This window comes from Austrofundulus limnaeus, unplaced genomic scaffold (genome assembly GCF_001266775.1).
Source record: "Austrofundulus limnaeus strain Quisiro unplaced genomic scaffold, Austrofundulus_limnaeus-1.0 Scaffold326, whole genome shotgun sequence".
Classification (NCBI taxonomy): domain Eukaryota; kingdom Metazoa; phylum Chordata; class Actinopteri; order Cyprinodontiformes; family Rivulidae; genus Austrofundulus; species Austrofundulus limnaeus.
Window position 1 is genome coordinate 304,899 of NW_013952728.1, and position 13,090 is coordinate 317,988.

Genomic DNA, 13,090 nt, shown 5'->3' on the forward strand with positions numbered 1-13,090 from the left:
TTGCAATGGTGATGGACAGACAGGTTGAGTATGAGGTCAGGCAGGAGGCTCCAAGGACTATGATGTTTGCCGGTGACATTGTAATCTGTGGTGAGAGTAAAGAGCAGGTGGAAGAGAACCTGGGAAGGTGGAGGTTTGCATTGGAGAGAAGAGGAATGAAAGTCAGTAGAGACAGGACAGAATGCATGTGTGTGAATGAGAGGGAGGCAGGTGGAAAGGTGAAAATACAAAGTAGAGGTCAGAAAGGTGGAAGACTTCAAATATCTGTGCTCAACCATCCAGATGTTTTTTTTTATTTATGTCTAGCAAACTAACTTTTATTATGTACATTAACTAAATTGCAATTCAGTTATATCAACTGTTCATGAAATTTTCAGAAAACCTTTTTCAAAATGGCCAAAATATTACTTTAATACAAACAAATTGTCACTCTCAGCAGGCCCTGAAGGATGCCTGTATTTGTAGCAAAATGCTGTTTCAAGAAAACTAAGTGGCTGTGACATGCTTACTACAAAAAGTCAAAGAAAACATCTTTATACTGTATTTAAGACATTTTGCATATTACACAATTTTACCCATTTTTTCTCATAACTGGCACGTTTTGAACTTGGCTCAGCTAAAGTGAAACAGGAAGTGACATCAAAGGGGCACATTTTAAGAAAGGGATCTCCCTGGTCTTTATTGAACTCTGACTCTTCTTCATTTCTCTTTGATAGAGATTCAAAATAATCTAAAGAAACATCAGATTCTTCTCTACAGTCTGTGTTAGTTATTGTAGCAACGCTCTGTTTACATTCAGACATTCCCCTTTGACATCACTTCCTGTTTCTTCACATGCAAATATCTCAACAACTCTTCATCTCAGCAGYGTGAAATTTTATTTCTAATATGTTATCAATGTTATCTTTCCAAAAATGCATTCATATGTCTTACAAAAAATTGATACTGCAGGTACTTGAACGTCTCAACAGCTAATCCGAACGTAGCCAWGACCAAAGTGGACTATTATCGCCATGATTCCACTCTGTAGGATTTCCTAGTGATTCTTGCAAACACTGTTTTTTTAAAACATTTAACCTGCTGTCGTTTTGCAATACACAATTATTTTGTTCAAAACTATTTTAAATTCTGTCTGGAGAAGCTCTTCTGTAAAATAACCAGAGAAATGGATAGTGGCGTAAAAGGATTGTAAAGCTTTTGCATAAAGCACTATCAAACTTTTGAAAGTTGTTTTTGGCTGCAGGTTTTCAGAGAAAGTAAACAAGCCAAACAAAGAGTGGGGTGGGGGGGTGTAGATGCGTCTCTACAGCTACTTGATTCTAGTCTGCAGAATATATTTTGCATCTCGATAATTCAGAGAAGGAAAGGAAAAAGRGCTCGATGTCTCGGACACACAGCTGTGGAGTCCACGAATGAAAGAAATATTATTATCCACCCCCCTCAGCCAGCGGGTCCTTTCTCCACATCTGTGCCATGGATATGTGAAGGATTATTTTGGGCATTCCAATTCAGGATGCCCCCAGGAGGCAAGAGAGCAAAGAGAGCAACAAGGGCCTCTGTTTCCTCCAAACAACACCCCCTCGCCCTCCCTCCAACTTCAGATTTTTTTTCTCGTCACCTCACAGAGGACAAGGGGACCCTCTTTAGACTTTATCAGACCATCTCCAGAAGATCATCTCTAAGACTTCAGTCATAAACTTCACAATCAGCAACAGTTCATGGGGGGGTTTCATGGTGCAGCACCCGCTCGGTTTCCATGGAGTCATGCCCCAGAACTCACTGAGACTGAGGCACGCCATTCTTCTCCCCGCCGCCGAAACGCGCCGCTTATAATGACTCCAGCTATTGTGGAGGCGCACAAGTGGCTCTCAGAGGAGAGAAGGGATGGAGAGGGGAAAAAAAGCGTGGGGGGTCAAGGTTCAAACAAAAGGCTCACCACTGGGGCTCCCCTTTTTCTGTTATCAAATTTGTTGCGGGACAAAAAGAGCTCCAGTTTCATTCCTGGGGACATGTTGAGGGAGGGAAGAGGGGTTGTAGGAGAGCGTTCTTTGTGTCAGAGCACAGCGTCCACAGTAAGGCTTCACTTTGCTCCTCAAACACCTCCCTGCCCCTGCTCCRGCTCTGATTGTTGTCTTTGCCTAGTTTTCCTCTGTGGAGCTCTGGTAAGTCTTCTCTTTAATGACTTTAGTCTGTTTTTAGGACAGTGATGTAAACTGAACCCATTTTCATTCCGAGCTTTCTTCAGACTTCATAAAACATCACGTTTTATTTTTGGATTTGAAGTCAAACTCATCCATCATCAGCTAGGTGTTGTATTTATTCTCTTCCAGTTTCTGCAGACATCACAGCTGCCAGTTTGACCAGCGGGCTCTGCCCTGACCAAAGCCCTTTTCGGGATCGTTTTTCTCCAGAACGACCCCCTTTTTAAAGACAGACTTATTTATGGATGCTTTTCCCTTCAGCGGTTCTGCTCCTGGAGCTGCAGCTCTTTTCTTTAGGCTTCAAGTCTGAGCTTAAGCTTTGGCTGCAGGTTTCACTTCACTCGCTCAAAGGATCCAGACTGTTATGTCTGATTGACTCCTAATGGAGCAAAGAGTGAGCTGGTGTGAAAAAAGAAAAAGAGAGATAAAGACAACCTTCCCTTTTCATTGTGTTTTCTGGTTTGGGATGTTTGAGAACACCTGCTCAGCTTTAAAGGCAGAATTATCAGTGTCACATGTTATAATAGTGGTGTTGGATCCACCATAAATAGCAAAGTGAAAGCTAAACCACACCTTAATTAATGAAAGTTTGTTCATCCCAACACAATGATGTCCAGCTGCAACAACAGAAAAAGAGATAAATCCAYGAACGGAGGAGTGACCAGCTGGACAGGAGGGTGTGTGGTCCTTTAGGTGTGTCGAAATATTTGGAAACAATGTTTGATCCAGGCGGGAATGTTGGAAGAATTGTTTCATTTTAATTTGTTTTTTAAAGGGATCCCCGATTAGTTGTAACAATAGACTTTATATGATAAACATATACTTTAACTGTAAAATAAAGACTGTAAAAATACTGTAGGATGTTCAGTTTTTATAATTTTTAAACTAAAGGTTTAAAAATATATTACACGGACAGGGCCATTTTATTTACACACAAAGCATTCTGGGTAAATGATGACATGGATAGGTCATCAGTGCGAGGCTGCTAGCGAGCTATATCCACCCTGAAGATTAATCTTAATATCTGACAATTGGCTCTTTTAAATGAAACCAGAGAGCGTTGACAGAGAGGAGAAGGTAGAAATGACTCAGCCTGTAACTGAAAATATRGATGGAGGACAACAGAGCTGCTTCATGGAAGAAGAACCTCAGCCTGTTAGCCTGTTAGCTTTAGCCTGTTAGCCCCAACGCTATCACCACATATATGTATTAGCTCAGTGCTACACATTCTCCTCTCGTCACTGAGGTCCTCCATCCACATAACAGAGAGGGGAACGCAAAAATGACTCAGCAACTGAATATATGGATGGAGGACCTCAGTTTACCTTGTTTGTCACACTATCGCCGAGCTAATACATATAAGGCAATATAGTGCGAGGGCTAGTGTGAAGGCTAACAGACTAAGCTGAGGTTCTTCTTCCATGAAGCAGCTCTGTTGTCCTCCATCYWTATTKTCAGTWMCAGGCTGAGTCATTTCGACCTTCTCCTCTCTGTCAACGCTCTCTGGTTTCATTTAAAAGAGTCAATCATCAGATATTGTCCAAGATTAACCTTCAGGGTGGATATAGCTCGCTAGCAGCCTCGCACTGATGACCTATCCACATCATCATTTACCCAGAATGCTTTGTGTGTAAATAAAATGGCTCCGTCCATGTTAAAATATATTTTCAAAAAATTACAAAACTAAACAGCCTACAGTATTTTTACAGTCTTTATTTTACAGTTAAAATAAATGTTCATCAAATAAAGTTTAATGTTACAACTAATCGTGGATCCCTTTAAAAACTTGCAGCGTGGCCTCGACACATACTAACATCTGCAAAGTATTCAGCTTTATTAGATTTACTTTATTGTTTGGACAACTGAAACCAACCACGGCACGGCACAGTCCATGCAAATGAAACAGGAATTTGGGCCGCCACCTTGGTAGGTGCTACATGGCATCGAATCATAGATATTTGACAGAACAAATTAAATGAACTAAACTGCTCTCGACCAGGTTTGTTGGGAAGCTCATTACAGACCACTGGCACCTTTTTTCACAATATGTATGATAAACTAGGACTGTCTCTTTGCATTTTTTAACTAATGACACAGATTACAACACGCCTATGGTGTTGGCAATGTGTGGTTTTAACATGTAAACAATACACAGGGATAGACATAGCACCCAGCAAGATGGCAGCCACAACTATTACCTACAGTCATCAGTGGCCATTCCAGTGTATTTCTGTTTCAGTGCTTTGGATCAGTAAACACAGGAATGTAATGTGGGAGTTGAAGGCTAACAGGACAAGTCTAACCCTGAAGTCAGGCTGCAATAGGACATTTTCCTGAATAACAAATAAAAAAAAAAACACTTTTCTGCAGCTGCAGAGTTTCTCCACTAGAAGGCATCAGTGATTAAAGTCATCAAAAATGAAAAAAAAAAAAAAAAAAAAACACCAGATATTTTTTACCAGTAGTTGACTTCTAGGATTTATATATTTCTGTCTATGCTGCCTTATATTAAAATATATTTTCAATACTTTTAGTTGTATTTGGTTATCAAATATTTAAAACACACTATAATCTTGTGTCTATGAGTAGGCAGTCTGCTTTCTATGGGAAATAATTTTATGGAAACATTTAGCTAAAATTTTTTTTATTCATTGCTAATTATGTGGGTTTGTATTAGGGGTGCAACAATAAATGTATCTGTATTGAACCATTCAATACACACTATGTATGGAACAAGACAGATTTTTAAAATTGATTTTATCAGCTTGTCTTCTGAAGATGCTCTGTGTTGAAGGATCAGTGGATCTGTGTTCGACTACTTCACCTAGGCTGCATTGTCGAGCACAGATCCACTGAGAAACTTGCTCTTTCAGCAACATCTAATTTAAAAACTGTACTTTTGAGGTTACACAAATGTTCATAATTAATTTCAATAAATTACAAGTTAACAAGGGCATGGAATTTTCTCTTTTTGTATTGAAAAAACACTGAACCGTGAGACTAAAGTATCGAACCGAATCGTTAAATTTCTGTATCATTGCACCCCTAGTTTGTATATATGAATGGAATTTAATAGATGTCCAGTTGATATGACAAATCATCCTCCTTTTTTTTACTAATATTTTTGCTATAATTCTTCTCTAACATATTGGGGTGGGGGGTGAAGTTTGTAAAAGAAGTGGGGAAAAAAAAACAATGTTTGACGTTCACTATGCTTATATTTGGTAACATGTTAACCTTGACATCACACCGTCAAATTAAGTTATACACTAATTCAAACATCAGGGTTTCCTCCAGTGTATTATAGACCTGACAGGTTGCCAGTCTAAGTGTTGTTTATTTAGAGCCAGTGCTAGAAGAGAGTGGGACAACAGGACAAATGGCTAGGACCTAGCATTAGCAACATAGACACTGCTGTGGCATTAGAAGCCACAGCTCCACTAACCCTAAAGACAATACCACCTGAAAACAAGTGTTTTTGGGGGGGGAAAAAATCACTGAACCTTATTAATGCATTACAGCATTGGAAATATTTAAAATACTTCAAGTCTGGTTGAATGGTTTAAGACAACAGCATTAGTTACAGTGTATTTGTTGTTTTCTGGCTAAGCCAACAAGAAGTTTACTGTTTAGTTTTCYACACTTTTACAATGACAGACAGCACATTTTCAGAAAAAAAAACTATTTACTAAGTGATATGTAGCTTTAATTGCCAACCCAGATGAAATAATTGTTGCCTGGCAGACTGCTGAATCAGTTMAGTTATAAAGAAAGGAGGGAAGAGCGAATGACTCAGCCTGACTTCCTGGTCTTTGCAGTCAGAATGAAGCAATTATTTCCTCTGMGGGCACATTCACCAGGTACACTGACATCCATTGTTGCTTTGTAAAACCAGCACAGCAAACACTCACCGTCTACTCTCTGTTGTGTGTGTTTTGAGTAGGCTGAACTGGTAAAGTTTCCTGTCTCTGAGGTGGTTTTCTCAGAATACTAATAATTAACTTTTACTCAACTTTATACGAGGCACCAACAGCATGAAATACAATGCTAAAACATGTCACTGGCACATTTTCACCATGAAACTCACKTTCTGAGTGTAAAATCCTAGTTTAAAAATTTCTACTAACATGTTATATAGCTTACTTTTAGAGCTGCCACTTTTCAGAAATTAAAATAAGGTACAACACACTGGGTATGTTTTTGATGAGGGAATGACATTATAACATGATTTAAAGCTCAAATTTAATCTGTTTTCAAAAACTTTGGCTACTGTTAAGCTGGTTGTTGCTAAATGTAGCTTTTTAAAGTTAAATTCACATTTAATTTACCATTTGAGCTTTTTTCCTGCTAATTCCAACTTGTTTCTGCAAGCTTTAGCTTRTYTTTATACTAATTTCATCATTTTTTCTGCTGTTTCATATCATTCTGCTCCATTTTTCTAATTTCTACTTTTTGTGCTTTTTGTCTTCTTTCAGCTAATTTGATCTTTTYAGACTTCCTTCATTTGCTTTCTGTTAATTTTAATTGTTTTGTACAATTTTGTCTATAGTTTAAGCTGCTTTTAGATAAATTTTGTATTTTCAGCTGAAATTTCATTTTGGTGGACATTTAAGCTTCTTTCTGCAAAGGCTCCTTCTGCAGCTTTATGATAATTTTGATACGTTCAGCTACATTTCAGCAGTTATTCTTCAAATTTCAGCTATTTTACAGCAAATTGCAACTTTTTGTACTTTTTTCTTTGGTTTTCAGTTCATTAGATTTTATTTGCACTTCTTCCTTAATCTGTATGCTAATTCTAACTTGTTTCTGCCACTTTTATCTTCTTTTTGCTAAGTTTAGCTACTTTTAGTCTTGTTTAGCATGTTTGAGCTGCTTTTTTAAACTTTTCTTTTAGGTTTCGTGATGCATTAGGTTACATTAGGTTATTTCACCTTTATTTAAATCATATTTTAAGGTATTGAGCTAAGTCTTGGTGGTGTAGTAGCCAAAAATGATCTCCRGTGCATGCTGAAAGCTAATTAGCATGTCAAAATGGCTAAAAAAACTAATACAGGCTGTCAGTCAGTCGGAGTGCATGTTGTTCTTTGAGCTCTAACTCTGTAACCATGTAACGTAGGAATGTCAAACTTCGCAGATGGGTTGTGGGTCAAAAATGATTTTTAGTGACTCTAGGGTCACGGAGGTCAAAGATCAAAGGTCACACGTTACATTAGATAGGTCTAACTTGATAAATGTTAAATAAATGTTAAAATTTAATTTCAAGCTACAGTTAATGCTAAGTTTAGAATAGGCTATAAATCAGCCATTTTAAGACATAAAAACCATAAATCTGGTAACACATTAGCCACAGACTAATATCTAAATGCTACTCAAAAATTCAAGATGATCACCAAGGCTAATTTCAAATAACTTCAACTCAGCCATTTTTTGTAATATTGTGCTGACAGCATGCTGTCTCACATACTGCAGCAGAAAAAAATCCAAAATGGCCACCAAAGCTATTTTGCCAACATTTAATGGCCAAACAAAGTACAATTTTGTATTTTATGGAATGGAGGAAAACAATATTCACTGTTCTTACATTTAGCCAATTTTTTTTTACTAATTGTTAAATAATTTTTGTAAATCCTAAATCTAAATGTGTAAATCTAAATGTAAAAGTCAAATCTTAAATGTTGTGACTAAATGTTAAAGTTTACAATTACAGTAAGTATTTGAGAATGGAACTCAGCCTTTGTGGTTGGTGCTCGGCTCTTTTAATGACATCACCTTCCTGAGACAAGAGCTAACGCCACTAACGCTGCTAATACTGCTAATACTGCTAATACTGCTAACGCTGCTAATACTGCTAATACTGCTAATACTGCTAATGCCGCTAATACTGCTAACACTCCTTTGCAAGAGATCAAACTTACCGGTGTCCAAGCTGCATTTCAAACCGCCTGACCACAGATACCATCCATAATGTTTTCAATGAGCACATTTTGAATTTTTAAATGCCACTTAAGCAGAGTTGGCAATTGCTTTTGTCTTAGGATGATGACTTCTAATGCTGCTAATGCTACTAGCACATCATGTTCATTGAAAACATAATCGATGGTACTTTGTGGACCGGCAGTTCGTCTTGTAGGGAAGCGTTAGCAGCATTAGCGTTTGATGAAGCTATGACAAGATCCAGAGATATGTGCCCAAACATGCTTTACACGATCTTACAAAAAAAAGACGTTTTTAAGTATTGTGATTTCTCTGTCTCCTCAGGYACAGAAATGGATTCTGCTGCAAAAGAGGAAATGTCATCGCTGATGTCAAACCAGTCGTCAGAGAGCTGCGCGCCAGTAGAGACGACGATTGAGAACCAGTTATTTGGATGGTTCTACGTGGTGGTTTTCGTTCTGGCGCTGGGTGGAAACAGTCTGGCTCTCTGGATCTTCTCACGTCAGCGTGGGGTTTCCTCTCCTGCTAACGTCTTCTTGGTTCACTTAGCTGTGGCAGATCTGTCGTATGTCATCATTCTCCCGCTCCGAGCCGTCTACCACTTCACCGGAGGCCACTGGCCGCTGGGCGAGGTCCCCTGCAGGGTGGTGGGCTTTTTGTTTTATGTCAACATGTACGCCAGTCTGTACTTCCTGGCCTGTGTAGCGGGGGATCGCTACCTGGCTGTTGTTCACGCCGTGAGATCGATGAAGGTTCGCCAGGCCCGCTATGCTCACATCATCAGCTTCTCGTTATGGATCCTGGTCATGGTCTCAATGGCACCGCTGCTCATCACCCATCAAACTGCCCAGGTGGACAACACGACGGTGTGCTTGCAGCTGTACCGAGAAAAGGCCTCACGCAAGGCRCTGATCTCTCTGGCTGTGGCTTTCACCCCGCCTTTCCTGGCCACTCTGTCCTGCTACCTGCTCATCATCCACAGCCTGCACAAGGGCTCCAGGCTGGAACCAGCGCTCAAGCTGAGAGCACTTCGCACCATCGGCGTAGTCATGCTCATTTATGTGGTCTGCTTCCTGCCTTATCACATGAGCAGGGCCACCTTTATACTGGGCTACAACCACCCAGATGTGACCTGTCAAACACGCAGATCCCTCAGCATGGCTAATCGCCTCACCTCTCTCCTCACGTGCCTGAACGGCGCTATGGACCCTCTGGTCTATCTGTTTGGGGCAGAGAAGTTTCGGAGCACRCTGCGGCGGTTATTTTGTAAAAATAAGGCAGGAATGTCTGCAGCCACAAGTGGAGAGTTGAAGGGAACACATGAAAGCTCTCTGAGCGCCAAGTCTGAGTTCTGAAGGAAACTGTGCCGTCTACATACCTTTCATATAAAAAATTTAATTTGACTGTTCAGCGATTGTCCTGTTTAACTAACTGAAAATGCAGGAATAAAATCAAAGCCAGGTGTCCTCCCTGCAATCATTCAGTGAACCTTTACAAACCTGTCTCTTCTGTCAACAACAGGAAGCATCAAGACACTAATCTACGGAGATAAATTAGTCTCAAAATATTTAAGCATGCAGATCTGCTCCCCTGTGGATGTGACTTAYAGGAAAACGAATGAGCACATCTCTATTTCCAAAATAATTTACCAATAATAGAAACATTCTCAAAATCCTAGCTATACTAATAAATATGTGAATAATTTATACCTTTACGCTGTCAAAATCAGTAATTTATGGTTATGCAATATGTATACACACATATTACACACAAAACGTGGACTTTATTCTGAAAAAAAAAACAGTGATGCAGTTTCATCTGTTGTTTTGAGTCTGCCTTTCACAGAATGAATTATTTTAATCTGAATTAGATATTTATCACTGGCCTTACCGTGCCATTTCTCATTTCCCATGCACGCTTCTCGGAGCGCCTCTCGACTTCGCAGCCGAGCGGACGCACTGTAAATCCGGGGTTGTATGTGCAAATCTGCAGCAGTAAAAATGTCTCAAAAGTCACATTCACAGGCAATCAGATCCATGCGCTCCTGCAAATCTTGATGCGTTCATTCAAATCTTTTTGAGACTAAAATATCTCCATAATAAACAATCATGACCTATACTCAAGGTTTCAAACCTATCATTTTTTTGTAACCGCATGATATCATCATATGTTCAAAAAGTGGAGCTTTTGCTGTTATTTTCCATTGATTATTTTTGTATTGTAGATTCGATCTACCAGTCTGGTGATTTATCCAGTACCAGGTCTTTAAATACGAAATAATTTTTTTGTATTTTATGGAGATCTGCATTTGTAAACATACACTGTTGTTGTTTTAGTTTCTGAGGCTCTATATAGCCCAATTGTTTAGAAAAACTCCACATAGACAGCATTACACCATATGTGGTTGAAATTTGRCATGTGAATGCAACATTTTTGTCTTTTTTTACTGTCGTCTCTTTTAGTTTTTGGTTTCTAATTTGCTTTAAGCCACATGTGAGGAGCTCTCTTATCTAATGCTAAAGCTAACATGCTAACTGCCTTGGACAGGGTTAAATGAGATGCCAACCCATTTGAAGGTCCAAAAGTTGAAACAACCAAATAATTACTGGTGGTTTGGTTAATTTATAAAGCTACAGTCTATGTCATTTATAAAATGATTACATTGTTGTCAAAAGGCTAACATTGCTCTGAATGTAGCTACTGAAACCTTCATAGTGCGATGTTTTGAGACTCAGCTGGAGCCAGAGATCTTCAGTTTCCAGAACCAGTTGATCCTGAAGTCTTCTAACTCAGAAGTATTTTTCATACACCAGCAAACTGTTTTATATTTCTTTACACTTAAATTGTTTTCTGCAAGTTCCGCATGTTATAAAAACATTTAAGGTTGTTTTTGATCTGTGTGTGATTTTATACTTGTAAAATCTATCTCCCATCTAATACACATGCAGAGGTGGGATCAATGTGTCTTTGTTTGAATAAAYGTGTACAGATTCAACTTTTAATGTATGTTCTCTGTAAACCAGATGAGACRAATACTCAGTTTTTGTCAGCAATKTTGCTTTTAATGCATGTTTACCACTGTTAGTGACACCTCCATCTCCTGCATGGTGGGGTTGTGGAGGCAACAAGTCCAGGAGAGAAACCCAGATCTTCTTTTCCTCAGCAACACACTGCAGCTCGTCCTGTGAGACCCCGAGGGGCAGGSTCGGCCCTAGCCAATTTGGCGCCCTCGGCAAGATTTCTGGTGGCGCTCCTCTAAATCTCATTGCCAACTTATACATTCACATACCAAATTAAATGGTTTCGTCTTTGATATTTGTAYCTTTATAACACTTCTTGTAGTAACAAAGCAGCTTGAGAAACTCACAGAGCCTTAYGAAGGTCTTTTGGTCATGATCCATACTTCACAATCACAGGTGAGGGTTGGAATGTAGACGGACCAATAAATCGAGAGCTTTAGTCGTTCGACTCAACTCTTTCTTCACCACGACTGAACTCAGCAACACCTTCATTACTAATAACTAGACCCCGATGCATTGTTTCATCTTCAACTCCATCCTACCATCACCATCATCCTCAATCAAGATGGTGCCTTCCACCCATTACCCATTGAAATTCACGGACTCGGACTGAAAAAACAATTCAGATGGAATGAATCTTTCTAAAAACTGTAAAAACTTTGGCTATTTCTTGAGGTTTTTATAAAACTGTCAAATTAAAAATTCTTTGGTTCATGACTGAAGCAGCAACTTATAGGTTGTGTCAGAATTTACCTGCTGGTGTCACAAATGTCAGGTTACTGCTCACAATAAAGTGTCTGAATATTGATGCAGCAAAGACTGTAGAAAGTTACTTCTAGACGTCAACATTACGTAACAATATGTTCACCAAAAATCCTTCAAATATTAGGCTACTGTTTATCTTATGTTGTCTAGTTTCTTAAAGGAATAGTAAGTGTGGTTCTTTGTGAAAGATCTGAACAGTTATCTTACAAGTTGTTGATAACTTGTTGAACAAACTCAGTTTAAAGAAAGACAGTTTAAGTTCAACAGGACAGACATGCTAACAACTAGCTTAAACAAAGCTAAGACTAAGATTAATCCATAAAAACATTCATAGTGGTTCATTCATACTACCTCGGAGGCATTTGCATTGCTGGTAGTTTCCTAAAACATGATCATATGCATAGAATACTGTGGTTTGCAGGCACAACAGTTAGCTGTGGCACTTCTGGTTCAGGCCGGGGTCAGTTCGGGAACTGATGACCCCAGGCTAAACTGGTTATGAGTTAGGTCTCACTGCTGGTACTTCCTACGTGTCCTCAGGAGTTGGTCTTAGTCCCTCTCAGACTAGCCATTAGCTTAACTGGGTAGAACGTAAACTCTGTTTATCCAAACTGAGGTTGTTCAAACAGATAAACACAACAGGTAAGATACTAATTGTGTATGCCCTTCCCACTAAACCCAACTCCAAAATGTCTCATTACCTCCACCATGCTTACTTTGAGTTTTTGCTCCTCATAACAGACTAATTTACTGTTTGACAGCATGAAGTTTACAAAACTGAATGTATTATTATTAAGACAGGCAGGCTATGTTGGAAATGACCTCTTGCTCAGTATACCTGTATATGGTGCCCTATCTTGTTGCAGTGTTTAAAATAATAGCTGTAGTTTTAGATTCTCTGTATGCCATAATGAGTGTCATATGGTTAGAAGAAGTTACATTGTGGCCTGAGAGTGCACAGCAAGCTAATGGAGACTAACGTCTACAGCTAATCTTTCAGACAAAGAAAATGTCTGTACTGATGATTTCCACTCAGGGCATCACAAATACGATTTAAATGCATCATCTGCTGCTCTCTCAAATGATTATACAATCGGTGTGGATTGTCCAATCGAATAAGATTCAGTGTAAATACCATAACAGAAAGAAGTTCCTGAGGACAATTTCAAC

General features: G+C 39.1%; 1 protein-coding gene across 1 annotated transcript; it reads left to right on the top strand.

Annotated features, from left to right (window-relative positions):
- The first annotated feature begins 2,002 nt into the window (after positions 1–2,002).
- gpr17 (G protein-coupled receptor 17) lies at positions 2,003–11,963 on the top strand. Its single transcript, XM_014022358.1, has 2 exons — positions 2,003–2,162; positions 8,460–11,963. Exon 2 carries the CDS (start codon positions 8,468–8,470, stop codon positions 9,488–9,490), a length of 1,023 nt encoding a protein of 340 aa, XP_013877812.1. The 5' UTR covers positions 2,003–2,162; positions 8,460–8,467; the 3' UTR covers positions 9,491–11,963.
- Positions 11,964–13,090: the final 1,127 nt, after the last annotated feature.